Source organism: Sus scrofa, chromosome 15, assembly GCF_000003025.6.
Source record: "Sus scrofa isolate TJ Tabasco breed Duroc chromosome 15, Sscrofa11.1, whole genome shotgun sequence".
In the NCBI taxonomy this organism is placed as follows: domain Eukaryota; kingdom Metazoa; phylum Chordata; class Mammalia; order Artiodactyla; family Suidae; genus Sus; species Sus scrofa.
In genome coordinates this window covers 83,997,661-84,024,596 of record NC_010457.5, presented here as the reverse complement: position 1 = coordinate 84,024,596, position 26,936 = coordinate 83,997,661, and the positions used below count along the sequence as shown (strand labels likewise).

At 39.6% G+C, this 26,936-nt stretch overlaps 1 protein-coding gene across 16 annotated transcripts in view; it reads right to left on the bottom strand.

Moving 5' to 3' along the window:
- The window catches only part of OSBPL6 (oxysterol binding protein like 6), a 228,556-nt gene that overhangs the window by 76,706 nt on the left and 124,914 nt on the right, over positions 1-26,936 (bottom strand). For 14 of the 16 annotated variants that reach the window (XM_021075890.1, XM_021075883.1, XM_003483690.4 and 11 more), the window contains one exon: positions 15,323-15,540. In XM_021075890.1, the coding sequence (XP_020931549.1) occupies positions 15,323-15,424 (102 nt within the window). In that variant the 5' untranslated portion in view covers positions 15,425-15,540. Of the gene's footprint in view, positions 1-1,107; positions 4,320-15,322; positions 15,541-26,936 lie in introns of those variants that run through there. The other 2 variants (XM_021075886.1, XM_021075888.1) reach the window with 2 other exon arrangements.

Below are 26,936 nucleotides of genomic sequence, written 5' to 3'. Positions count from 1 at the left end.
GGAAACATCTGGTGAATTAATCATAGAGTTCTTGTTTATTAGATTTAAAGCTATGACTGGTCCATGCAGAACACAAAAAATGTAATCTGACAACATCTTCAGTAACAAAAATTAAACCTTTTCATAACGTTTCCTTTAAGATCATAACTTGGGCTATGCCTCTTTGGACTTTTCTTAACAAGCTGCTTATTTTCATACGCTTTCACAGTGACTTGGAAACACATGCCACATACCTTCAAGGTGTTTCACATATTATATAAGCAGGTTAAATAGGGGGTTACATAAACCTGTTAATTATTCTTTTAAAATCAAGTTTCCTTTCAAATACTAAAACTACGACTTAATTTCCAGGTCAGTGTTTTTTGTTCAAGTCTCTCTCTTTTTTTTTTTTTTACTCTAGAGTAGTTTTTTTTTTTAACTTTTTAAAATTTAATTTTTATTTTACATTGGCATATAGCTGATTTATGATGTTGTGCTAGTTTCAGGTGTATAGCAAAGTGATTCAGTTATACATATACCTATATTCATTCTTTTTCAGATTCTTTTCCCATGTAGCTTATGACAGAATATTGAGGAAAGTTTCCTGGGCTATACAGAAAGTCCTTGTTGATTATCTATTTTATATGCAGTAGTATGTATATGTTAATCCCAAATTCCGGATTTATCCCTCCCCACCTAGAGCAGTTTTAACTCCACTACAAAACTGAGAGGGGGCAGGGAGGGAGGAATTGGGGGATGGAAATAGCAGGTACACACCACTGTGGAAAGTATGTGATTGTCAAAAACCTTCCGTATGGCACAGGGAAATCCACTCAATAGTTTTTAAGAATCTACATGGGAAAAAAGAATGGATAACTGATTCACTTTGCTAACAACTGAAACTAATACAACATTGTAAGTCAACTATACTCCAATAATTTTTGTTTTAAACTGAAAGGAAGGTACAGAGATTCCCCACAAACCCTTGCCCCCACACATGCATAGCGCTCTGCCATTATCAATACCCACCACCTGCGTGGTATATTTGTGACAACTGATGAACCTGGGTTCATTCCAGGTCAGTTTTTTAAGGAACTTAAAACACACAAAGAAGGCAAAAGTACTCACCTGTCCTTTGTTCCTCCTGCTCAGAGAGAACTGATACATGTTTAGCTTAAAACCAGGAATCTAGCACACATTTCACTGCAGCTCTTTAGTTTGGTAAAAGTTTGTTCTCTGGTTAGAATTCACTGATCTCAATACCTCCTGGGCAGCAAGCAGAAATCTGCCAACATGACTACAGTCTGGTTACACGGTATCAAAGAGGTGGGTAAACAGACAGACAATGAGACATTTAATAATAGCGGAACGATTTAGTTGCAACTCCCGCAGAGAGAAACTTGACTCTTAAAATGAGAGTCCACAGATCTGCTGAATGGGTCTCTTGGTTTGGAGGGCCTGTCATTTATTTTAATTTCATTTTAGAGACACAAAAGACCTACTGGCAATATTTTAGGCTGTGGCTACAAATTTCTGTATAGACTCACTTTTCATACAAATGTAGGATGCTAATAAAGAGAATTGGACCATTGCTCCCTGAATGTTAACTTCACTGAAACTTTTCATCATCTGATTATCTTATCTAAGCTATTTTTATATTCATGGATTATACAAAATATTTTCAAAGAAAAATATCCAAAAGGATAAATAAACTTTTAAATACTTTCTTATTCAAGCTTTTGGCTGCTAGGTTTATCTGTCATCTAGTTTCATCTAATTTTGATATAGCCAACACTATTTCAGTGATATAGGAACCTTTGTAGTGTTGATGATGATGACAGTGGTGACCGTTAATATTTAGTGCTTTTATATCCCTGTCTCAATGCTTTACATGGATTATTGCATTCCATCTTCATAAAAAGCCTTTAAATAATGACTGTTAAATTTATTTTATGGCTGACAGAGAGAGGCACAGTGAGGTTAAATTAATGACAGAGTCAGTAATCACTGGAGTTAGAATGAACATCAAGATTCTTCTCTGGACTCCAAGTTTTTAAATACTGCCCTCTACTGAAGTTAAAGCTGATGTTAAATGACAAAAATTTACAGCAATTTCAAGTAGTGTTTTCCCTCAAGACTAACTGAATAAACACATCAAAAGTCATTCTCTATCACAACCTTCCATGGAAAGAGATGGGCAGAAATGAGCAAAACAAAAAATGATTACAGCCCTCTTAAACATGGTACAACCTTAAGGTTTGTTACTGAGTTTCAAGAACCAAGAGAAGGCCAGCTAGTGTCTACTGCAGGAACGCAGTGTGATGCAGAGAGAACAGGAGTTTTGCAGTGACACAGACAAGCACACCAAACGTCATTGCTGCTGTTTACCATATGCCTTCGGTAAATCATGAACCTCTCTCAGCCTCCGTTTTCCATCTGTAAATTGGGGATGTTCATGTGTACTTTAGAAGACACTGCAGGTCAAAGAGGTGACACCGAGTGTATGGACAGTGCTGCCTAGCAGCTGGCATACAGAAGGTGCTCAATAAATGGTAGCTAACAGCTCAGTTATAAATGCTATAAGAACAAATGATTAGGAATCCTGTGCATTCTTTCTGCCACAGAAAGATGTGCCCAAACACCCTGCAGGTGTATGACTCCTGGGTTCCCTTTTGGAAGCCAGGAGTCTCTACTTGCCATGGCAAAGTAGATGCACATGTTACCCGGGAAACCTAGTAATTGTAGTCAGTACCACCTCATGAGCAGAGCATCGGAACTTACTGAGAAAGCTGAGAAAGTGAGTGGAGACAGATGCTCTAGATACTTGCCAGTGGCAAAGCAACATAAGCAGATAGCAATGGACATTCTGCATCCTTCTGAATGCCTATGGCAGAAGAGGCACACAGACGTGCCTGCTGCCTTCTTAAAATGTCCTTCAAGGAATCATTTTTATTATTTTTGGAAGAGCATAAATATTAAAATCATCAAAACCAGAAGGCCATGACTGAGGAAGCAGTAATTCTACTACTTTCTCTATAGTTAACAATTACTTCACTCTCACTGCAAGATGGCAGAATTGCATTAATAATAAATCTCCATATAAACACCACTAAAAGGAATGAAAATAGAAAATTTTAGAAATCATGGCTGGGAAAATTCCACACAGCACACCTGGGAAACCCTGAAGGGAGAATCAGCAGCCATCACATTCTTGACTCTTCCTGCACAGAAACACGAAAGTCATTAAGAACAAACAGCTGTGGCCCCACATTGAACTAGTCTGTTGTTGGAAACCCTGCATTGTAAGATATACAATCAGGATCTGTCAAGTGGTCCACTTATAGCCAAGAGTAGTTCAACGATCTTGACTATGAAGTGGAAAAAGGCATATGAATAAACAGTTTTTTAATTCCCATGGTTGCCTTTCAGTAACGCTAGAACCAGAACTTACCTGTGGACTTGCTTCTTACCTGTATTCTCAGCACTCACAAACATGCAACAAAACTACTGAAAACCCTAGCAACTATGAGCATACTTCATTATAGCAATTATAAATGAATGGCAAATAAAAGGGACAAATACTAAGTCACTTCAAAAGCAAAGGCTCTGGAAGATGGAGAGTTAATAGAAAAGGCAGGAGAAGAGTCTGACTGGAAAGAACATTAATGTCAAGCTAACTCATAATTTTCTACAAGGCTAATACAATGACCCAGAAAAAGGTTTTCAGTATGATAATCACACATGATTTTGCTAACAACATAAGCAAAAAAAAGTCAGATATATACATATATATATATTTTTTAACATTTGTGTATGTATATTTGAGGCAGAGTTGGTTTGTTTTGATTACCCCTGTAAACTCGGAGCAGATAAATCTGATTACCTACACGTACTCATAGTTATTTGCTGAATAAAAGAATGAATAAAGAATTCGTTATAATATACATCGTGTCTAAGTTCCCACTCTCTGGAAAACATCCTTAAATTACTATGAGTTAAATATAGAGAGTTAAGAGGGCAAAGGGTAGCCCAGGTTTTGCCTTAGCACCTCAAAAATGGTTTTAAGGGAGTTCCTGCTGTGGCAAAGCGGGTTAAAGATCTGGTGGTATTTTTGAGGCTGTGTATGGTAAATCTCTGGCCCTGTGCAGTGGGTTAAGGACCTGGTGTTGCCGAAGCTGTGGCATAGGTCCTGGCTGAAGCTCGGATTCAGTCCCTGGCCTGGGAATTTCCATGTGCCACAGGCTCGACTGGAGAAGAAAAAATATGGTTTTAAAAACCATTATGCGACTTATACTAGAGCCTGCAGCAATGCTGGATCAACACCGGATCCATAACCCACCAAGCAAGGCCAGGGACCGAACCTGCATCCTTGCAGACACCATATGAGATTCTTAACCCACTGAGCCACAAGAGGAACTCCAAAAATATATATACACTTTTGACTACAGAAGCAATACACATCCACTGCAGAAATCTGAGGGGAGGAGAAAGAAAAGATAAAAAAGAATTAAAACCACCAAAACCAGCAATATACTCTTTCAATATCTTGGTACATTTACTTACAGCTTTTTTTTTTTTCCCCTTTATCAGCCACACTTGCAGCATAGGGAAGTTCCTAAGCCAGGGATTGAATCTGAGCCACAGCTGCTACTTACACTACAGCTAGGGCAATGTCAAATCCTTAACCCACTCCACCAGACTGGGGATCAAACCTGTGCTACCCCAGAGAAACAATGCTGGATCCTTAATGCACTGTGCTACATCTGCAACTCCTGCCTTCAATTTTTAAAAATGTATATATATACTCAATTCTTAAGAACAAAATTGGAATTACACTATATTTTCAATTTAATAGCTAGGTTTTTATCCATTAACAATGTATAATTTCCCCATAGCTTTAAACATTTTTAAACAGCTATGCAATATTCCACTGTCTAGCTATGAGATAAATTATTAACTCCTTGTTGAACATTGTTATTTCTAATTTTTTAATACTGTAAACATACTTTGATAAATATCTTTGCACAAAAAATCTTTACATGTATCTTTGGTTGTTCCCTTAGAATACATTTCTTAGAAGCTGAGTTACCAGGTGCTATAGTATGATTTTTAAAAAGACTTTATATAGGAGTTCCCGTCGTGGCGCAGTGGTTAACGAAGCCGACTAGGAACCATGAGGTTGCAGGTTTGATCCCTGGCCTTGCTCAGTGGGTTAAGGATCCGGCGTTGCTGTGAGCTGTGGTGTAGGTTGCAGATGCGACTCGGATCCTGTGTTGCTGTGGCTCTGGCGTAGGCCGATGGCTACAGCTCCAATTAAACCCCTAGCCTGGGACTTGCATATGTCACAGGTGCAGCCCTAGAAAAGAAAAAAAAAAGACTTTCTATATTGCAAAATTTCCCTCCAGAGAAGCAAAATTAATTAGCATGACTAGCAGTAGTATATGTGACCTCACCCAAACTGGCTATTACCATTATTACAGAATCTGCTCTTAATTAGGATTTGAGGTCAAGAAGACCAGCACTTTAAAGTATACAACATGCATGGGGCTTTCTTTTACTTTTGTGACAGTATTTTAATTACAGCCTAGGAGAGTTTTCGTGGATGCTAGGCAGAAGGATAGTAAAATTTTCTGTTTATCTAAGTTGAAAATCAAATAAAGCAGTTCTGTAGATTTACGGTCCTTTGGGATAATTTTTGTTTCTTTGGCTGTGCAAAATTTCCGGGGCCAGGGACTGAACCCGAGCCACAGCAGTGACCAGAGCCATAGCAGTGACAATGCCGGATCTTTAATCACTAGTGCACCAGGAAGTCTCGTGATGCTGTTTTTATAGTTCTAATGAAACACGGGAAAATGTATTTGGTAAGAGCGATGATATCCAAACCTGGGTGAATTAAGAGTCTCCTGGGGAAGTTCTTATAATCAACAGATTCCCAGGTCTCGTCAATGACCCATGAATGAGACCCTCTGGGGTTCCTAATTGATTAGACTGTGGATCTCTGTTTGATGTTACGCCTAAGAACCCAACAGACAGTGTTCATCTTGGCTCTGAGAAATGGACTTGCTATAAACATGCTATCCCAAACCAGTCAGCTCAAGGTAATAGGAGATGACTTCTTCAGTGAGAAACTAAGGCAGTCAGAGAGAACCAAAGTGCGCTGGCACACGTACCAGGGCAGGCAGTGAACAGATTATTCTCGGATGATGCTGAGTTCTAAATCACTTGTGGGTAATAAGCATCTGAGTGCCAGGTGGCAAATTTCCTTCGAGTGGTCTCAATTTCAGCACATTTGACACGGCCTGAACACACACTGTAAACAGCAAGCAGCAGGGACAGTGATCTCCAAATGGTGGGGACAGCAAGAAATCTGTGGGGCTGCTCATTTGGTTTCACGGAAAAGGCTAACTGCAGTTTTCAGTAAATAAATAAATGCTCAGAACTTCTCATTCTAAAAGCAATATGTGTAGTGAAAGTATAGACAATTTAAAATTCAGGAAAGCACAAAGAACAACAGATTCACTTTCGATGCCAATAATTCATGATAATTATTAACCTTTTTGTCTATGTAGCTTCTGGGCTATTGTTTCAATGAGGATGTAAAAAATCACTATTACTGCTGAGAGGAAAAATAAGGAGGGAATAACAACTCCAAAATAATTGATGGGAGTTCCTCTAATGGCTCATTGGGTTAAGAACCCGACATAGTGGCCCTGAGGATGTGGGTTTGATCCCTGGCCTCGCTCAGTGGGTTAAGGATCTGATGTTGCCACAAGCTGCAGCAGAGGTCACAGATGTGGCTTGGATCCAGCTTTGCCGTGGCTGTAGTGCAGGCCTCAGCTGCAGCTCCAGTTTGACCCCAACCATGGGAACTTCCATATGCAGCAGGTGCTGTCATGTGAAGGAAAAAAAAACTGACAAATGCTGCCTTACAAAGTTCACTTGGACAAGTATAGAACGTCCTTCCCCTGGACATACCACCTTAAGACACATAACGGAGCAGAGTGGAGTGGTCAGGAATAGGGGCTCTAAGATCAGGCTTCCAGGGAGCAAACCCTGTCTTACCTGCTGACTGGCTGTGGACAAGATTCTTTACCACTTTCTGCCAGAGTTTAGTTCTCTGAAAAAGGTGATAACAGTTCACCCTCCCACAGTGAGAACTCATGAAATATCAGCTGTTGCTGGTGTGGCTCTATTATTCATGTACTTTGCCTAATATTTAGACTTTTCAGAACATCCGGTTTACCAAATGCATCTAAATCACAAAGGTTGGCCATAGCGTGAGTTTCTGCAAGCAGATATTTTCCCATCGACATGGGTCCTAAGTCCTAACAGTTAGTTAGTTCGGTTCCTTGGGATGAGTGGAGTCCCCAAAAGGCTAAGTTGGAATCAAATCAGGAATTTAAACACACTTAGCACCCAGCACCAAGGGCTTTCTTTACCAGCATCACTCTAGGGAGGACACTGCAGATTTCCATGGTAGGGTAGAATTTCTCTCTGAACCAAGAGTTCCAGGGTCATCTGCAAAGCCCTGGATCCACCAAATTCTACAATTCTTCTCTTTAGATCCTGGCAGATTTCAAGTTATATTTTTCCTCAGTGCTAAGACTGAAGATGATTTAAATTGGAGGTTAGGTATTAAACCTAGAATGCTTAAATTTTCTCTCCAGAAATGAGACTATTTTTGTTCAGGGAATGCTTTACGTTTCACCACCAAAAGATGGAAATAGATATCATATTCAGAAAATAGAGATACTATATTTCAGAGAAGTAATTTGGTTATTTCATTTAACGAAGCTAGTTGAAGAAGATACTTCAGAGGTTTACTTGGAAGAGACATACTCCAAGTCTGTTTGTGTATATGCGGCGGGATATTTTTATTGGTCTGTTTGTCCAAGAAGAAAACTTGTTATGAAAACCCTGTACACAAAGTATGGTCAGTACTGAGGAACAGTTTTACTTTCTGGTTGTCTAGACACCTTCTTCACTAATAGTGAAAGCTGCAAAGACAGCAGATGTTGCTGATATCAGAACTGGGGGGGTTATATGGTGGTAAACCAGCCCATGGTTATAGAGGCCCCACTGAATCACTGCTAGGGACAGTCTTCGTAGGTAACCAGAGGACAGTAACTGAATGGGCCATGGTTGGCTTTGCTAATTGTTGTTGATAGTGTACAGGAAACGTTTTCATATACCCTTGTGATTGAAATTTTCTACTAGTTGTTGATATTGAATATATATTTTATTAAAAACTGGCAAGAAGATTAACTACCAGCCTCTTATGACTTATTAATAATATCATTTTCCCTTTAAAAGTTCTTTATGATCTCTGGGCTTCTGAAAACCTTATTTTTTAAAAATTAAAAAAAAATTTTTTTTTTCTTTTTAAGGCTGCTCCTGTGGCAGGTGGAAGTTCCTAGGCTAGGGATCAATTCAGAACTGCAGCTGCTGGCCTACACCACAGATGTAGCAACATGGGATCCAAGCTGCATCTGCGACCTACACTGTAGCAACACCAGATCCTTAACCCACTGAGCAATGCCAGGGATTGAACCTACATCCTCATGGATGCTAGCTGGATGCTTAACGCACTGAGCCACAAAGGGAACTCCTGCAAACTTTAAATCATTATAAGGAATAGCTGGTATTTTTTTCTTTGATTTTTCATTAAACAAGACTGACTCATCTGAGCATTTACAATATCTAACCTGACAGAGCTATAATAGTTCACTCTAACGATAGATACAATCACCTGGTAATTAGGCATTCCAAATCCTAAATTCTTAGAGCAATAGTATCTGATTTTCTGAAATGACTGGATAATGACACAAATAAAAATAATCACTGGCTCCAAACAGGGGCTTCACATTTAAAAATGAAGATCCTTGGCCTGATCCCAAACTACTGAAACTGTCTTACAGTGTGGTCTCAGTCTTGTGTACTGCATAAAATTCTCTAAATATGTAATCATAAGGGTAATTATCAAAATAAACAGGAGTCCCTGCTTCGGCACAGTGGGTTAAGAATCTGACTGCAGCAACTTGGGTTGCCGAAGAAGTGGAGGTTCAATCCATGGCCCAGGAACTGCCATATGTCACAGGTGCAGCCTGAAATTAAACACAAATAAAAACAAACAAACTCCACTCAGCTGGTCTAAACTTAGCCGATTACAAACTGTTAATGTAAGATAAGTACCTTGAGAGATCAGGAAACAACTACTCTTATTTTACGATGGAGTTATCTCCACTCCCTCGATGTTTTCCACATCAGTGCAGAACGCTCCTGGTGCTTTGCTTTTGTTCATGAGCCTTTTATTCATAAGCCTCAAGCCACTCATTCGCCCATACAGAGAGAATGGGCAGTAAGCAGAATGGTCTGTGCTCTCCTGGTACCTTCTGTCACCTCTGGTCTATCCCTCTTCCATTCTCCTAGGAGACTCAGAACTCCTGGTACCTTCTGCCACCTCTGGTCCATCCCTCTTCCATTCTCCTAGGAGAACTCAGAACTTCTGAGTCTCCGTGCTGGCATCTCCCAACTGCCTGATTAATCCTTCACAGTGATCAAGGCCTCTGGAAATGGTTCGCAATCTTCCTCTCCGTGCCAGCTCCTCATTCCCTTATTAATTCAACTATATTCTGAGCCATATCATATGCGAGGGACTGTAGGTGGGGCTAGGGATACATCATTAACTAAAATAACGTTTCCGGGGAGCTTACATTGCAGTGATAAGGAAGAGAGGAAGGGGCTAAAACATAAGCAGATAAATATATAACATGTCAGGTGGTGGTTAACACTCTGGAGGCAAATAAAAGCAGGTAAGTGAACAGTGGGTGATAAGGATGCACAGGGGAGGGCAAGAGAAGGCAACCCCAAATGGGGACATTTGGAGAATGAGTCAAGTGTGTGACTGTACCTGGGGATACTTGGAGGAAAAGCCAGCTGGTCTGAGGAAGCCAAAAACGCAAAGGCTGTAAGGTGGAAGCACGCGCGGCACATCTAAGGAAAATGCTGGGGAGAACTAAGTAAAATGGAACGTGGTAGGAGATGGAACCAGAGGGGTATAGCTGGATCCAGATCATGAATGACCTTGTAGACAATGGTCAGCAATCCAAACATTATTTGGAGAGAGATGGGAAACCACTGGAGGCTTTGGAGCAGGAGAGAGGCTTGATCTGACTTAGATTTTAAAGGGATCACGCTGGCTACTTTGTTAAAAAATTCCTGTAGTTGGTCAAGGGAAGAAGCAGGAGAACAGTTCCAGGACTATGGTTGGGTGAGAAATGATGGTGCCTCAGACCAGGATGAAAGGGGAGGAGGAGGTAAGCAGCGGCCAGATTCCAGATACATCCTGAAAGCAGAACCACAGGATTCTCTGAGGGTCTGGAAGTGGGAAGTGAGAGGAGTCCAGGGTGGTTCCTGGTAAGGATTTTGGCCTCACCAAATGTAGGGACAGAGTTGCTGTTTACTGAGATAAGGAGGACTGGGAAGGAGTAGATTTGAGAGGGAAATTAAGAGTTCAGTTTTGGGAGTTCCCTTTGTGCTCAGTGGTTAACAAACCTGACTAGCATCCATGAGGATGCAGGTTCAGTCCCTGGCCTTGCTCAGTGGGTTGGGGATCTAGCATTGCCATGAGCTGTGGCATAGGTTGCAGATGCAGCTCAGATCCCGTATTGCTGTGGCTGTGGTGCAGGCCAGCAGCTGTGGCTCTGTTTTGACCCCCAGCCTGGAGATGTCCATATGCTGTGGGTGCAGCCCTGAAAAGCAAAAAAAAAAAAAAAAAAAAAAAAAGTTCAGTTTTGGATACGTTACGTTTAAGATGCCTTCTTAACATCCAAGTAGAGATCACCCTCAGTCACTTAAATATTCCTGTGGTTGACTTACTGATGTCCCAGATTAGGGGTTCATCAATTCAAATGCTTTTGGGGGCAGGCAGCAAAACATTCAAAAGCATTGAAATATAATAAGGAGAGGTAGACACTGTGGCTGATGAGCAAATGCCCCATCTAAAGAGGAGGCCACCCCTGAGCCCTGTCTAGTGTTGGCATTTGGAATCTGGGCCCGATGTTCCTAAATTTTCCCATTTCTAAATAGAAAAGAACAATCTGGATTTTCAACAACCAAACCTTAGAGAAATGAAAAAAGTCCCACAATCTATCAAATTTAGGAAGTGCTCTATTAGGAGTTGCTTTGTGGTGCAGTGGGTTAAGGATCTGCATCATCACTGTTGGCGTGAGTTTGGTCCCTGGCCTGGCAACTTCCACATGCTGTGAGTGTGGCCAGAAATAAAATGGGGAGGCTCCATTGAGTCAGGTTCTGATTATAGGATTCAACATGTCCTTAATTTATTAACTGTAAAAAGAGATTGTATTTAGCATTTCTCTAATTTACTTGACTGCAGAACCCACTTTTCATGTAACATCTCAAGGGACAAGCAGTCATTGGCACATCCTTTAGGGAATGCTGGTTTATGCAAAAGTCCTAGATGTCTAATCAACCCTTTTATTTCCCCTCTGAAAATTTTAGGGAGCACAATTCTTGCAGCTTAAGAGTCATAGTGCGCGCGCGCACACACACACACACACACACACACACACACAGAGGCAATTTTGTTAGATGGCCTAATATCTAATATCAATCTTAAATGAAATGTAAATAGAGCAATTACTAAAGTCTTCCAACATGTTCAATACTAAGTGAGTCCTTCACCCTCTTGTTGGAAAAAAAAGAAATCACTTAGTGAAATCACAGGCACACTGAATCACTTTATTTCCCAACTCCTCTCCCTCCTTCACCTGTTGAGCTACATGTGACAATAAGGGCAGCCAATTACCACTACGTTCTTGGCAGCTGTCCTTTGTTTTATCTATGAGGAAGGAAGAAGGGGGCGGACAGATCTGGAATGGAAAATCTGGAATGAAAGGAAAGATTAATATTGCTGCAAGTCTTTAAAACATCCTCTAGGATACATTAAAATTTTCGAGGTGCAAGGCTTGTCTCTAAAGAGTTAGAGTGTGTAGTCTGTTTAAAAGAGCTCACAATATAGTTGAGGAGATCAGTACATAAACAGGTAAACAATATACAAGTGCCAAATATTGTCCAAAAAGTTCTATAAAGTTCAGAGAAGGGACAGGTCAATGTGGGTTTGAAAGGCCAGTGAAAGTGTCACATGAGCTGGTCCTTGAAGCACAGGGAGGTATCAGGTTGAGAGGAGGTGGTGGGAATTCCATGCAGACAAGGGCAGAGATGGAGACTGTAGTTGGTTTTAGGAACCATGAGCAGACAAGACTGTACACGTTGGGAGGAAAATGGGACCCAAGGCTAGATCTAATCATGGTGGTCTCTGGATATGAAGTAAGGACATCTGGCCTTAACCATGGAGGTAACTGAGAGTCTTTGAAGGGTTTTGAGCATGAATCTGCCAGATGCAGGAAATTTGACCTCATGAGGCCATGAGGAGCCAGGGAGGCAAGGGCACTCTGCAGGATCCCAAGTTGAGGTGATGAGAGTCCGGGCATGGGAGCAAACAGTGGGGCTAAAAAGAAATTATGATATTATGAAGAAAGAAATAATCAATAGGACTTGTTAGGCTATTGAATGTGGGAGAGACAAAGGAGAAAGGAATGACTTTTGACCCTGGGTCCATGAGCGGATGACTATCCCTAGAGCAAATTGGTTTATACATACCGATGTAAGGTGACAATGGTACAACTGAATAGAAATGCCCAATCAAGTAACTGGTGATCTAGAGCTAGAACTTGGGAAGGACAGGCAAATAATGTGCAGCAAGGTACTGCTGAATGGTATGTGCTATGTGCTAGATCCTTTACCTATATGATCAGTGCAGGAAAGAAACAGGGATGGACTTTGCAATTTGGCACCATCTACAGAGATGCCAGTCAAGTCAGGAGAATGGTAACATTCAGGGAAGACTAATTTATTACTTTCTCTATGTCCCTTGACTAGGAAACAGCCATCACGCAAAAATAGATGCACGTAACAAACACTCCATCGTATCACGGCATCACGCAAAATTTCTCATTTCCTTAGTTAATACTAGATTTTAGGAAGTGATGAGATAAAGTGTGGAGGGTGAGGGGAAGAATTCTAACTGTTCTTTATTCTTCTCTCCCTTGAGGGAAATGAACAGTCGCAAAACAGGAGGCAGGAAGGAACAAAACAGGAGGACAAAGTATTTTGGAGAGTTTCTACTTGCTGAGATAAACAGGAATGAAAACAAACCCTCTCCTTAAAGAATAATAACCATTCGAACATTGTCTCTTACTTTGCTAGAATTCATTATCATTTACAGACATCCTCCTTTATTCCCATCATAAAACTTTCCACCCACAAGCTAGCCAGGAGTCACACATTCCACCTTCAAACTTCCTCTGGTGGACCAGGGGTCTCAGTACTTCCCTGCTGTTTTGCACTCTCACTCTGCAGCTCAGGTGCAACAGGCGGCTCAACAATGTCTGGCAGATGTTTCTGCAGCCATCAGCAGTCTTTCCATCTGCCATAATTCTGCAGGGTGAATGGGGTTGATCCCTTCCTTCCCTCAGCAGCCAGAAAGGCCATGCTCCTTAAAATGTCTCTCAATTTAAATACCCAGGGCAAGGGGAAAATGGAGAAGCCATAACCAGAAAGGACAGAGAGGCAGGTGAAGGGTAGGGTGATGTTGCAAACTTAGAAAGCATTTCAGCATGCAGTAGTAATTTAATGTAAATGTGTTTTCATTCATGGTACTCTTTTTCTTTGCAAACATAATGCAATAAATATTATAACTGTGTGTAATCAGTTATACTTAAAGGTATAACTGCTCCCAGTGAATGCAGATGTCCTCTTTGAATTCTATAACAAAAACATCAATGTCAAAAATTCCCCAAGATTAATAACTGCTTTAGATTCTGCGAAAGCTATACATACAAGGAAACCCTGATAAACTCTCTTGCTAAAAACAGGAAAAAGAGTTTTGAAGGGTTTGTAGACAGAGTGTTCCCTAAGGTGCACCCCCCAGAAGTACATTCCCACCATCCAGAAGAATGAATTCACATGTGGAACTGGTTGTGTAAAGACCCAAGTCTGTACTATGGACTCTCAAATAACTGATGTTCGTATTCCTAGAAACTAGGCAATATACTCTGAACATATAGAATACGGGGGAAAAAAACCCTGCAGGATTTCCATCCCACAGCCCAAGCACTCAGATTGTTATGATCATTATACAACTACAGATGTGATAAATTCATTTGAGTAATAAAAAAAAAATAAAAACAAAACAAACCCTGCAAAAATGTTCACTAATTGAATGTCCCCCCAAAGGAAAGTTTTTATAAAAAGTTAATAACATCTGGAGTTCCCTTTGTGTGTGGCTCAGTGGTTAACGAATCTGACTAGGATCCATGAGGCTGAGGGTTCGATCCCTGGCCTCACTCAGTGGGTTAAGGATCCGGCATTGCCATGAGCTGTGGTGTAGGTTGCAGACTCAGTTGGGATCCCAAGTTTCTGTGGCTGTGGTGTAGGCCAGCGGCTATATCCCCGATTCGACCCCTAGCCCTGGAAACCTCCATAAGTTTCAGGTATGGCTCTTAAAAAAAAAAAAAAGGAAAAAAGTTAACGACATCTGCTTATTATGAATTTCCAGTTATATAACAAGAAATTCTATCATAAGAAGCTATTAGGATGGAAATGATAATATTCGAACAAGTGCTAGGCAAAACAACCACCTGTTTTGACAATGAAGAAAATTCACATGACTAATCCTCACACACATGCTGCCTGTAGAACAGTCACTGAAGCAGTAATGAACTAACTCTGTAAACAAAAATAACTTACAGAATTGGCTCAATGTGATAATGAAGCAACAATAATTAACCTTCTCGATTTGACTCTAATTTCCTTAATTCCCTGATTCTACAATTTTATTTGTAACTTCATTCCTGAATCTGACTGTTACCAGATCCATGAAACTCCAAACAGAAGTTAGTCCTTGGCAGACCAGGAAGAGACTTGTAGGAAAAAGACTGTTCAGACCCCTTTCCACCCACAAATGGAGAAGGGAGAGCAGACCATTCACATTCCAGAAGCTGCCTCCTGCCTCCAGGTGCAGAAGGACAGAAGGAGAACACTGCACGGCTGCACTAAGCCACCCTTCCTGTGGCGGGTACCCTGAGAAAGCAAGAACAGGATCCTCATGACATCATCAGGTAGACCTACAGAAAACGGTGAGCTTTCCTGTGGAATAAACATCTTCACAACAAAATTTCAGAATTAATTAGCAATCCCCTCATATTCTAATGGTACTGCATTTGCATAAAATAACAAAATGCACTTTAAACCCTTCTCTTACCTGCCTACTGTCCCTTTGGGAGGATGTTGAAGAGGAGGCACTTCTATGGGTTGGAGTGGATGTTTTATGAGCCGGGGATATGCCCTTCTCGTCTGAACTCATAGCTGCAGTTCCAGTCTAGTTGTACGCACTTAAGACCATCCCAATTGTGCTCCAAATTCACAGACAAAGAAGCAGGTGATTGTGCAGCTTCAGTCCATTTCATGAATCAGCTTTGACTAGAAAAGAGGAGGCAAATATTGAGGGTGTTCAAAACACCTAAAAGCCAAATGAACAAACCAAAAAAACCTCATGTAAATAATTTAACAATGAAGAACTTTAAATCAGCTATAATGGATCAAATAAAAATCATTATTTAAAAAAAATGAAGAGCTCCCATTGTGGCTCAGCAGTAATGAACCCGACTAGTATCCATGAGGACTCGGGTTTGATCCCTGGCCTCATTCAGTGGATTAAGGATCCGGCGTTGTTGTGAGCTACAGTGCAGGTTGCAGACGAGGCTCGGATCTGGCATTGCTGTGGCTGTGGCATAAGCCGGAAACTGTAGCTCTTATTCAACTCATAGCCTGGGAACCTCCAATGTTGTGGGTGTGGCCCTAAAAAGAAAAAAAAATTAAATGAATTAAAAATCATTTTATTTAGAAACAGTAGTAAAATATGAGAGGAAGAACTCTTTTACATTACAAAATATTATTCTTCTTCTAGGTTTTAAGGTAGAGGATAAAAGTGTTAGTGTGTAACAAAAGTCTGTCAACATGGAAAACAGGAAGAAACCATATGCTAAAGTGACATTCCACCCCTATAGTCTCGTTGTTTCAAAGCAGATTACAATGCCACATTCTGGACTCTCATGCCAAGCTACATCAGTCTCTTCCCTTAAAATGTAATTTCCCCTGCTCAGTGGATTATAACAAGAGCGCCATCCGCATCCATCATCAGATTAGTTCAGCCATGTCATGAATGTGATGGTTAAATTCAACACAGAGTAGTCAGTGACAAAAGGCAAAAGACAATGCATTTTGTGCCTCATATGATCCAGCATTTGGGAAGGATCAAGGAATACACAGAACCACAGTTATTTGCACTACTTATATATAACTCACAACAGCCAACAGGGTCACAAGCATCTACAGACTGACAGGCATGTCCCAGGACAGGGCTGTAGTGCTTGGAGCTGCTTCACTTATCCACAGCCAACAACCACTTCATTTTTCATTTGGATTCATATAAGGAAGTCTGCATTGTAAGTACTAGGGCTAAAAACTTGTCCTCAAGAAAAGCAATGTTCAACTGGCAATACAGATTGCTGGAAAAAAATTTTTTTTTTTTTTGCCACACCTGTGACTGTGGAAGTTCCTGGGGAAGGGATTGAACGAGAGCCCTAGCAGCAACCTGAGCCATAGCAGGGAAAACACTGGCTCCTTAACCCACTGAGCCACCAGGGAATCCCTCCCCAATTTTTTTTTTTTTTTTTTTTGCTTTTTAGGACCACATTGGTGTCATACGAGGTTCCCAGGCTAGGGGTCAAATCGGAGCTACAGCTGCCGCCTCCACCACAGCCACAGCAACACCAGTTCTGAGCTGTGTCTGTGACCTACACCACAGCTCACGGCAATGCTAGATCCTTAATCCACTGAGCAAGGCCAGGGATAGAACCTGCATGCTCATGGATCGGAGTTGGATTAGTGACCCACTGAGCCACGATGGGAACTCCCTCCCCCCAATTTTTTTTTAAAGATAAGCATGTCTGTGTAAGATGAAAGGCTTATGCAATGATTTGTGACCCCAAAGACTGACAACTAAAGTGAATTTTGTCTTCTAAGAAAATGGAAGGCCCGATCTTGATAATAATTATACCTTGAAGGAAGCACAGAACCCTTGAGTAAGTATTTGACTACAAATTAGAAAAGAAAGCTGCTGCTGGTGAAGAGAAATCAATCTTGAGGCCAAAGAAAAGTCAGACCTGAACTTGGCAGTCCAGAGGGAGAGATGAAAAAAAGTCCAAAAAAGGATAAAGATGCTTAGGGTATTAGGAGTACACATGGCAGATGCACTGGGTCTGGAGGTCAGAGTCTTCCTGTGCATGTGGGTTTGAACTGAGATCTGAAGGAGAAGAAGGAGTTAACCAGGTGTTTGGGTGTCCAGCTGGGCATGACCAAGGAATACACTCTGGTCAATGTGATGCAGAGACTATGACATGAGGGTCAAAGAAAGGCAGAGGTCAATCCCTGCAGGGCCTTGTAGTTCCTGTTCAGCATTCTGATTTTTATCATACACATAAGAGGCCATAAAGAGGTGAGGTGCAACCAGATTTGTATGTTTATTTTTTAAATTATTGAATTTATTTTTTTATGGCCGCACCTGCAGCGTATGGAAGTTGCTGGGTCAGGGGTTGAATCGGAGCTGCAGCTGCCAGCCTATGCCAGAGCCATAGCGACACCAGACCCAAGCTGCATCTGGGACCTATCTGCAGCTTGTGACAATGTGGTATCCTTAACCCACTGGGGTGAGGCCAAGGATCAAACCCAAATCCTTGTAGACACCAAGTCAGGTTCTTAACTTGCTGAGCCAGAATGAGAACTTCAGAATTGTGTGGCTAAAGATTACTGTGGCAGCCACGAGGAAAGCCCAATTGGGGAAGTAAAGAGGATGAGGGAGGCCCAAGAAACAAGAGATGATGAAGGTGGTAGGAAACTCAGCACCTAGTCTGTTGGTTGTGACTGGATACAGAGGAGGAGAAGGCAGGGCTGAGTATGATTCACAGGTTCCTGGTATCCTCAGCAAGGGCTGGCTAGAGGAAATGCAGGATTGACTGCAGGTCATGAGTGTGGTTTCAGATGTGTTAACTCTGATGTACAACAGAGGCATACAAATGGAGACAAACACTTGGGAAGGCAGCTCTGGAGCTCTGAGAAATTTAGGCTGGCTACAAATGTTTAACAGATTATGTTGATGATACTAATGTATTGAGTGATATATATATACATATACATATATACATATACATATATATACATATATATACACATATACATATATATCATGTAAACTCTGCAAGTGCAAGTAAATTAAATTTTATACAGGCCTACAGTTATATTTTTAAATCTGCAACATAAGGGTAACAGATTATGTGACCTTGAATGTAATCAGGATTTTAATGGTCATTAATGGTCAACCGGTTATAGAGAACATGCGAAAGAGCAATCTCAATAATGAAAAGGCAAATGATGATAAATTAGGAAAACTGGACTTTCTAGTGAATAGAACTTGTGATCCTTTGGTAAGATTTCCATATCATGGTGAGTACCCTGGTGGCCTAGCAGTTAAAGGATCTGGCATTGCCACTGCTATGGCGTGAGTTTAATCTCTGGCCTGGGAACTTCTGCATGCTATGGGCATGGCAAAAAATATATATATAGATAGATATAGATACAGATATAGGTATACATATATATTTCAATGTCATTGTCACCACAGGAAAAAGAAAGCCATTTATCCCCCAAGACTTTCTCCTGAAACATATCGTGTTTGGGCTAATAGAAATGTAGAGAGCCATGGAGGTCTCTTGTTGGCTTGAGATCGGATTTTGCTTAGTACTGGCCAAAGGCAGGAATACACCAACACTTGCTAGATGATCAGCTAATCCTTTTGTTTTATGAAAGCAGTCTAGTAAGTGTAAGTAATATTTCTCAAGCCAAGCTCCGGTGCCAGCAAACAGAAAGTGAGAACACTTTTCAAATTCTTGATGTGAACTACTTTGCTTTCTGGTCCAAGATGTTTTACAAATGGATGCTGATACTTGAGCTAAAAGTATGGTGGTTCTCTGATGTGCTCAAGGGCCCCAGGGGATGATGCTGAGACAACCAAACTCATTATACTCTTATCCATTTGGAAGTAAATTTAATCTAAGCTACATCAAGGACCAACATTTCCTCTGATGTGCTTTTTTTTTTCCTAACTGCATCCATCTGCACTTTCCTCATTAACACCAGTGCTAACACCTTGGTTTTTGTTTTAATTTAAAATGACAGTTTCAGGGTAACTTGTCTTTGAAGAAAGGGCAGCATTTTGGTTGAGTTATAATTATGAATATTTTGAATAAAATCAAGAATGAAGAAAAGGTGGGTAAGAGAATTTAATTTATTCCAAGAACTGTTTTTGAGGTTACTGCTGTTGTTTCTACTATTTTTTTCAAATCTTTTTTTAATAATAGGAGTTTTAGGTATCTATTATAAAGTTGAATGAGATGGCCTTTAAAGATCATTCCAACCTGATTCTCTTTCTCTTTTTTTTCTCATCTTTTTTTAGGGCCGCACCCATGGCATATGGAAGTTCCCAGGCTAGGGGTCGAATCAGAACTCTAGCTGCTGGCCTACACCACAGCCACAGCAACACCAGATCTGAGCTGCATCTGTGACGTACACCACAGCTCACAGCAATGCCAGATCCTTAACCCACTGAGCGAGGCCAGGGATCGAACCTGCGTCCTCATGGATGCTAGTCAGATTCGTTTCCGCTGTGCCATGACGGGAACTCCATCATTCCAGCCTGATTCTCAATCAAGTGTCTGATCTGTGTCTCTATTTCAAAATGCACTGCACAAGTTAAGACTAAAGTCTGCTAGTAGGTGGCATCTATTTATTCTTTATTCCTAGAGGGTAAGAATTGCTGTGATATTAAAAATATACGTATTTCATCTCTGTCAAAGCATATTTTCAGAAATCGCCTAAACAAAATTCTAAACCTATTTTAGACCACAGACTTTAAAGTCAACACCAACATAATCCCTATACTCAATGAGAAAAGTATAATGGCTGTAAATAACAGCAATATGAGAGCCTAACACCTAATTTTCCTGTGTCATTCCTCCTTCACATCAGTAGGATCACTGCAGTTGTTTCTAAGTGCTGTAACATTAGCGTTTACACCGAGTGACATAAAATTCAGCTTCATGACCCAAGGACCTAACTAAAGCAAAAGACGGCAGAGAAAGATTTTTAGAACTTGCTGTTTTTATGCATCATACATTGTGTGTAGTCAGAAAAACATCTGAAACTAGGGACTGCCTAGTCTGGGCTAAGTTATCATCTGGTAACACACCACTCTAAAATTCCAAGGGCTTACAAGAGAGGTTTATTTCCTATTCATTCACATGTCCTTTAGAGCCCTACCCTATATCCCTTCATTCCTGGCCAAAGGAGCAACCCCACATGAAGGAGGAAAAGAGCCATGACAGAACCGTGAGACAATTCTCAGAGCTTTTGCTGGTAAGAGGCATGTGCCACTTACACTCATGTTTTATTGGCCAAAGGAAGTCACATGGTCAAACGGAAGTCTATGATGCATGAAAGTAGCATCCTCCCAGAGGGAGAGACTGTGGTTACTTGGGCACAATAATACATGTAGGAAAAGATGAAAAATACAGATGAAAATACTTAAATTGACTCTAGTTTCATCACTTCAAAATAATTCTAGTTAACATTTTGGTTATACTTTAACCAAAGAAGAAGAATAATGTCCATACTTTCCATCTGCAATATGCTCTCTTCAATCAACAACATACTGGGTAACAGCCTTCACTGTGAACAAAAAAAGCCACACCTTCCATGTGTTCTCTTAGTCACTACATATAAGGCTACCACATAGATATACCACAATACAGTCGACTTTTCTTGTGGGACATTTAGGTTAGATTCAATCTATTTTGAAACCATGAGATTTATCACAGAAGAGTTCATGATAATTACATATTCACTTTTGATTATTATAAAATGACCCTCTTTGTTCATTTTATTGTTTATGCCTTATCTGATATCATCCGCTCCCTGTCTGTCTGTAATTAATGAATGAAATTTGTCCAAGTTTTTTCATTTCAACTTTCTATATCTTTCTGTATTATTTGTTCCTCTAGAAATGATCATGTTGAGTCGTTTTTTTAAAAAATCTAATTTTAGTGAAGTTTTCCCCACTTCCATTACTGTTTAACTAATAATTAGCCTTACCCTGCCATATCAGTTTACACTCTATATTTTTTGGTTCTTGTTTCCTTTAATGTTTGATGGCTTTTCCTTTATAATCTGTCTTTCCTTTAATACTGATTTTTATATGGTTTTAACGGACCTTTGTATTTGTCATTAATATGAAAGCACAATTCTTCCTTTAAAGTTCTATTTCTCTTCTCCTTTAAGTTTCTCTAAATCATGCTGGAACCCAGAGTCTCTAAGTGACAGAGTCAAGAGTAAAGTAGTATCTTTCAAGTCTTCTCTTGCAATATAATATAAGCCTCCCCTCTCTCTGAAAAAAAAAAAAAAAAAATTCCTCTTCCCAGTCCTCTTCTTGACTTGGTGACTTAATCTGGAGTTTTGGAGGAATTACACTTAAGATTCTAGAGCAATAGAGAGTAGCCAATACCGCTTGCTCCGTTTGGAGCCAACTAAGGCATCTAAGTGTAAAGACAGACTAAGAAGCAAAGTCTTTTCTGCCCCTTCTCAAGCAGGCTCCTTTTCCTCAAGTGCAGCTGAGGTTTGTCATAATCAGGACCTGGCTAGACTTTTTTCAATTTGAGGTATCATAGGATTGGAGTCTAGTCCTTTACAGTTTTGGCATGAGATTCTGCTCTAAGTTAGTGTTTAGGTTATTGCTAGCTTGTCTTTTCCAGTATCGGTGACTATTTACAGAGGATTAGCAGGAGGCATATTAGATAATCCTGGACACCAGCCACCTGGGACAGGACGTCCTTATCAACTGACCTTATCAACGTAAATATCATTGTACCACTGGGTGGAATAAATTAGTTTTCTATCAAGATCATCACCAGAGCAACAAATGCCTGTTGTCATTATATATTATAGTCACTACAATGTCATTATATATTAAAGCTTTTTTTTTTTTCCTTAAAGAGAAAGGGTAGGAAATCTTTTTTTATTTCTAAGGTTATTAACCCATAGGTGAGAAAAAGCAAAGCAAGGAATGATGTCAAGCAGATAAGCCAGAGACTTCCAGGAAAAATGGCAGTGTCATATCTGATAATGATTTCCCTAGAAAATGACTAAATAATAGGGACTAAAAGGATTAAAAAAAAAAAAAAGACCATTACTATTTACTCTACTTACTCTAGGGAATAGTGGCTACCATGTGCCATAAAATCTAAGCAATCACTTTATTCAGGACCAAACCAGGATGTATAAAACTAACATATGACTCCCCTTCTCAAGACAGTGAAGACGGGTTACAGGAAGAAAGTCTGGGACATTCCACCAGTTTCCTCCAAATTAAGGCAGGTGGCAAGAGACACAGGGAAAGGCTGGCTACAGAGTAACAGCTTTCAGAGGCCATGGAGACCCAGCAAGTCCACAGGTACCTTGCCCTTTGCCACTTGCCTTAATCTTGCCTTCTGAAGAACATCATGGACATGTTTCAGTGCACCCCCAAATATATAGCCTCCTCTCCCCAAGTTGAAAATTTTTTTTTTTTTTTTTTACAAAACTAAGGAGGAAAATGTTCTATGATTGTGGCCATCCAAGACTCTAATCCCTTCCCACATTCTTAAGGCCCTTCACACTAAGTATATGAATAATAGGTTTGTCTTAACCTATATTCTATATCATCCAGCCCTTTATGGTGAATTTTAAGGAATTAATCTCCAAAATATACAAACATTGCATGGAGCTTTATATATAAAAAATCAAAAAACCCAATCAAAAAATGAGAAGATCTAAACAGACATTTCTCCAAAGAAGACAGATAGATGGCAAAAAAAAAAAAAAAAAAAAACACATGAAAAGATGCTCGACATCACAAATTATTAGAGAAATACAAGTCCAAACTACAATGAGATATCATCTCACACCAGTCAGAATGACCACCATCAAAAAGTCTATAAACAATAAATGCTGGAGAGACTACAGAGTAAAAGTAGCCCTTCTACACTGCTGGTGGGATTATAAATTGGCACAAACACTGTAGAGGACATTATGGAGGTTCCTTAAAAAAACTAAATATAGAACTACCATATGATCCAGCAATACCACTCCTAGGCATATATCCAGAGAAAACACTAATTCAAAAAGACACATGCAACCCAATGTTCATTGAAGGAGTATTACAACAGCCAAGACATAGAAATAACCTAAATGTCCATTGACAGAGGAATGGATAAAAAGATGTTGTACATATATACAATGGAACATTACTCGGCCACAAAAAAGAATGAAATAATGCCATTAGCAGTAACATGGATAGACCTAGAGATTATCATACTAAGTGAAATAAGGAAACAGAGAACGATAAATAGCATATAATATCACTTATATATGGAATCTAATAAAGAATGATACAAAAGAATTTATTTAAAAAACAGAAACAAACTCACAGATTTCAAAACCAATCTTATGGATACCATAGGTAAAACCATTGTGGAGAGGGAAGCATTGGGAGGGTAGGAACGACATACACACACTACTGTATAAAATAGATGATTAACAAGAACCTACTGTATAGCACAGGAAAATCTGCTCAATAGTTGTAATAACCTATATGGGAAAAAAGAATAGGTATATTTATATGTACGACTGATGTACCTTGCTGTACACCTGAAACTAATACAACATTGTAAATCAACTATACTCCAATAAAATTTTTTTTAAAAAAGTGATTTTAAGAGGATTTGAATGCTAACCATGTGACTGTGAAGAGATCCAAGAATAACTGCACAAATAATCTTCTGACAAAGAACTGATCTTACACAAAGGAAAGTTTTTTAAAGCATGTGTATAAAACATTATGAAAAATTATTCCAATAGGACAGAAAATTATTATGTGCAATAGATAGAGGGTTGATCTGGAATGTTAATCCTGGCAAAAAAAAAGAGGAGGTGGCTTTAGAGCATAAATGTTTTACACTTTCAGAACATTATTTTAGACAAAAGGAGTATCTGAATAGGAGATAAGATGGGCTCAGATGCAATGGGGTCTGGTAAAGGTAAGAAATCAAGAAAACATACAATGACATAATAATTTAAATGCAATAATTAAAATATTAATGAAGGACAGGAGACTATGCAGGAAAAAAAATCTAGTCAATAAATAGATTAGAAAAATAAAGTTGAGGAAATCATCTTGCAAACAGAAAACAGGGCAGGGAAAAGTTAACCTGGAACTACAGATACTAATGACCCTGAAAACAATAACCAAAAAAGAAAATAAATAACATTTTAAAATATTCCTGAACATGAGGAAGACTTCAATTCAGAAAATGAATTTTCTTTTTTGCTTTTTAGGGCAACACCCGAGGCACATGGAAGTTCCCAGACTAGGGGTCAGATCAGAGCTACAGCTGTCAGCCTATGGCCACAGCAACAGCACTCGGGATTCAAGCTGTGTCTTCAACCTACACCTCAGCTCACAGCAACACTGGATCCCTTAACCTACTGAGCGAGGCCAGGGATCAAACCTGCAACCTCATGGATACTAATTGGGCTCATTACCACTAAGCCACAACGGGAACTTCTGGAAAATGAAATCTTTAGCAATAAAAATAAATATCTTCATTTAGCAAATTAAAAAAAAATTACTGGGTAAAATTAGTAAAAAGCAAGTCAGAATAATATAGATCACAATGAAACTGCTGAATTTAGATCACATTCTCTGAAGCAATTCAATAAATTAAATATTAATGAAAAAGTAAAAACAAGAAGGGGTTAATTTAAAAAAAATTTTGAAAAATGTGCTTTCCTAAGTATGTCTTGGGTTGAAGAAAAATAAAGCTAATGTTGTAGAATATTTGAAAATAGACCAAAGTAGAAACCAAAAGAACTTAACCCTGTCCCTCCCTCCTCTCTCTCTCCTTCTGAGTGATAGTGTGGATTCTCTGATTAACTCCAGGGTGAAAGACCAAAAATAAAGACAATCAAAGAACACTCAAGGAGTTCCTACTGTTGGCACAGTGGGTTAAGAATCTGACTGCAATGGCTTGGGTCACTTTAGTGGCAAAAGTTCGATCTCTGGCAGTAGGTTAAGGATCCAGCATTGCTGCAAATGTGGGAAGTTGCAGCTGTAACTTGGATTCGACCCCTGGCCCAGGAACTTCCATATGCCATGAGTTTGGCCAAAAAAAAAAAAAAAAAAAGCAACTACCTATGCTAATGATTGCCAACAAACATCTCCTTGGAAATAACAATGTGACCATTTAAAAAAAAATCCAGGAGTTCCTGTCGTGGCGCAGTGGTTAACGAATCTGACTAGGAACCATGAGGTTGCGGGTTCGGTCCCTGCCCTTGCTCAGTGGGTTAACGATCCGGCGTTGCCCTAAGCTGTGGTGTAGGTTGCAGACGCGGCTCGGATCCCGCGTTGCTGTGGCTCTGGCGTAGGCTGGTGGCTACAGCTCCGATTTGACCCCTAGCCTGGGAACCTCCATATGCCGCGGGAGCGGCCCAAGAAATAGCAAAAAGCCAAAAAAATAAATAAATAAAAAATAAAAAAAAATCCAAAATAATATATGAAAATATTACACATTTAGAAATGTAGAAATAGCTAAAGCTATGATAAAAGTAAAATTCGTAGTCTTAATAATTTTCAGTACTAAACATGAAAGAATAAAAAGAAATGCATTAACATTTATAACTTATAAAATTAATAAAGATAAATATAGGGAAAGTATAATTACTCTTGGATTTATCAACTTAACTACTTACTTATACTTTCATTTTTAAATATATAAGAAAACAGGAACCATAAATATAGTAATAAGGCTATAAAAAGTATATAACCAAGGAACAGAAGACACTAAATTATGAGGTAATCATTCCAGTTTATAAAAAATAACTAAAACTAATAAGTCAAAATCAGAGTATTCTACAATCATCCTGACTTAAAAAGTATACTATCCATTTACTATCCATTCGAAATATTTATGAACTCCTAACAAATATTGGAATATTTGCTTACATGTTTGTGTTATTCTGTACATACAAACATAAACACATGCAGGCATGCACACACACACACACAAAACAAATTCAACATCAAGCTTAGAGGTGAAAGATTATTACCACTTCCATTAATGTCAGTAACAAACTAATGACACTAGTTATCCCCCTATTAACACTGTGTTCTGAGAGTGCTAAACTAATGAATAATAAAATTGTCTACCTGAAAGGCACATCAACTGAGAATCAACTGAAAATCAGCCAGGGTAAAAAAAAAGGCTTCAGTAAAGTAGTTGGATACAAAATATATACATATGAAAATTTTTTTCTTTTTCAGCCACCCCCATGGCATATGGAAGTTCCCAGCCCAGGGATGTAATCTAAGCCAGAGCTGGAACCTATGCCACAGCTGCTGCAATGCCTGGGCCTGAGATGGAACAGGAACCTCCACAGAGATGAGTTGGATCATTAACCCACTGTGCCACAGTGGGAACCCCTAAAAAATTAAGTAAAAAAAAAAATCTGAAGAGGTTACATAATGTGTTACTGCAGCTATATGACAATTTGGAAAAGTCAAAACTACAGAGATAGAAAATAGACCTGTGGCTGCACTAGATGGAGCATAGAGGATTTTTAGGGCAGTGAAACTATTCTGTATGATGCTATAATGGTGGATTCATGTCATACGT